This window comes from Perkinsus marinus (genome assembly GCF_000006405.1).
Source record: "Perkinsus marinus ATCC 50983 genomic scaffold scf_1104296962968, whole genome shotgun sequence".
Taxonomy (NCBI): domain Eukaryota; phylum Perkinsozoa; order Perkinsida; family Perkinsidae; genus Perkinsus; species Perkinsus marinus.
The window spans coordinates 2,235-3,945 of NW_003205232.1; the positions used below are offsets into that span (position 1 = coordinate 2,235).

General features: G+C 47.9%; 1 protein-coding gene across 1 annotated transcript in view; it reads right to left on the reverse strand.

Annotated features, from left to right (window-relative positions):
* Window positions 1-23, reverse strand: part of Pmar_PMAR008339 (conserved hypothetical protein) — a gene marked incomplete at both ends in the record, with an annotated part of 1,898 nt that extends 1,875 nt beyond the window's left edge. Inside the window, one exon of the mRNA XM_002771378.1 lies at window positions 1-23. Coding sequence (XP_002771424.1) covers window positions 1-23 — 23 coding nt within the window.
* Between the last annotated feature and the right edge of the window lie 1,688 nt (window positions 24-1,711).

Here is a 1,711-nt window from a genome sequence, read left to right on the forward strand (position 1 = left end):
TTCCATGAAGTAGTACAATGCATTTTTGGTAGGCTAGTTGGAGAGTGATTCAGGTATCAATTTCGCGAATTCGAGAAGTAGGCCGCAGTGGAAATGCAATTTGGCAATCGTATAAGAAGCGCAACAAATGGCAGAAGATGAAACATCGCGCGACCTACTTCGTACAGACCAATCCGGGGCTATCTCGGGTGGCAACTATCGAGAGTAGAGGGGGGAAGGTTAATGTTGACAATAACTTTGTGAACGGGCTTAATGCCAACGCGCCCGAGTTCAGGCCTTGTTCAGAGTACTAGTAGGGCTGGAGACATGAAAGGGCTATATTGTGTGGGTTTAGAACACCGAGTCCGCCATCAGACACTGGTGATAGGCATGTTGTTGGGGTAGGCAGCGGCTTGTTGCCAAGCGAGGTGAGTTCAGGGAGGAGTGGTATGCGCTATGCCATTGGCAGGTGGCGGCACTCCTAGCCGACCATGAAGACTGTGATGTGTTATGCAGCCCGATCGGCTACCCACCGATGAAGCATCGTCCGGACTATCACGACGGCTGGCGAAGAAAGATGTGAACTGATGTTGGATTGCATTTGGAATGATGTTATTTTAGTAGGCCTCATGATGGGGGCTCATGGTTCGCCATGTCGATGAACGAAGGTCGCCGCTGTCGTCTTACTAGCACTGCTGAGGGCAGTACTACTACTAGCAGCAGTAGCAGTAGCTCTGCACGCTAAGCCACAGATATGTGGTAGTTGCTATGAAGAAATGTCGTCCTGGTATTGGGCATGCACCAGTTTCAAGTGCTTTGCTGCGTACCTGTGATCGTATAAGAACTATCATCCTCTATAGAGAGGTTATCGACTAAGTAGTTTGACTAGTATTATCATCCGGAGTTTGGCGGTTTTAATTGTTTGCAGTGCAGTTTCCGATCATATCATGTACAGGTCTAGGCGTACTTAACCTGGACCAATAACCCGCCTTATCCCATGTTTTGTCCCTTCTGATGCTGGTCGCTGACTGTGCTCGCAGTAGCACCGGTAGCATCGGTGTTGTCATGGTGTGGTAGACTATTCAGTGAGCATCATCTCAAACCTGCAAGCGAGAGCTTCAGGATAACCTAATCCCAGTCAATGGTGACTTGTTGATAATAGATGCAATATAGTATTTCAGTCCCACATGGATGTGGTCAGTCGTAGTGTTGCCATCGCCATCTTTCTATGCTGTGCAGGGACTTGTTCTTCAAGCAGGCGAGAAGCGTATCTTTAAATCTTCGCTGTGCGCAGAGAGATATCTATGGTTTTTAGGTATAGCAAAACTGTTCACGTTTCCATGAAGTCGAGTTTCTGCACTTGAAGTATTTGTGTACGAGTGAATTATAATCGATCACGCGGGCGTGCGCGACTTGCATTAACGCATTTCGCCTGGTCAGATCGAGCTCTCTGTTGTTGTATAATGCTTCGGGTGGCTGCTCGTGCTGCAGTACGTCTCGGTGGAGCCCACGGTCGTGAACTCCCCGAGTACGTGGTTTTGCCACATAATCAGCAGAGGTAAGTATGATGTTGAGATGCTGATGATGATGACCATTATGAACAGGTACGGCCGTGATAAGAGTTACAGCTATTTCACGTGCCTCTGGCATTTCCCAAAGATGGTGTTCACTGAGAAATGGTGCTACACTAATATCATGTGGTTTGTATGTAAGCTGCAGTTCAGTCGAGTAT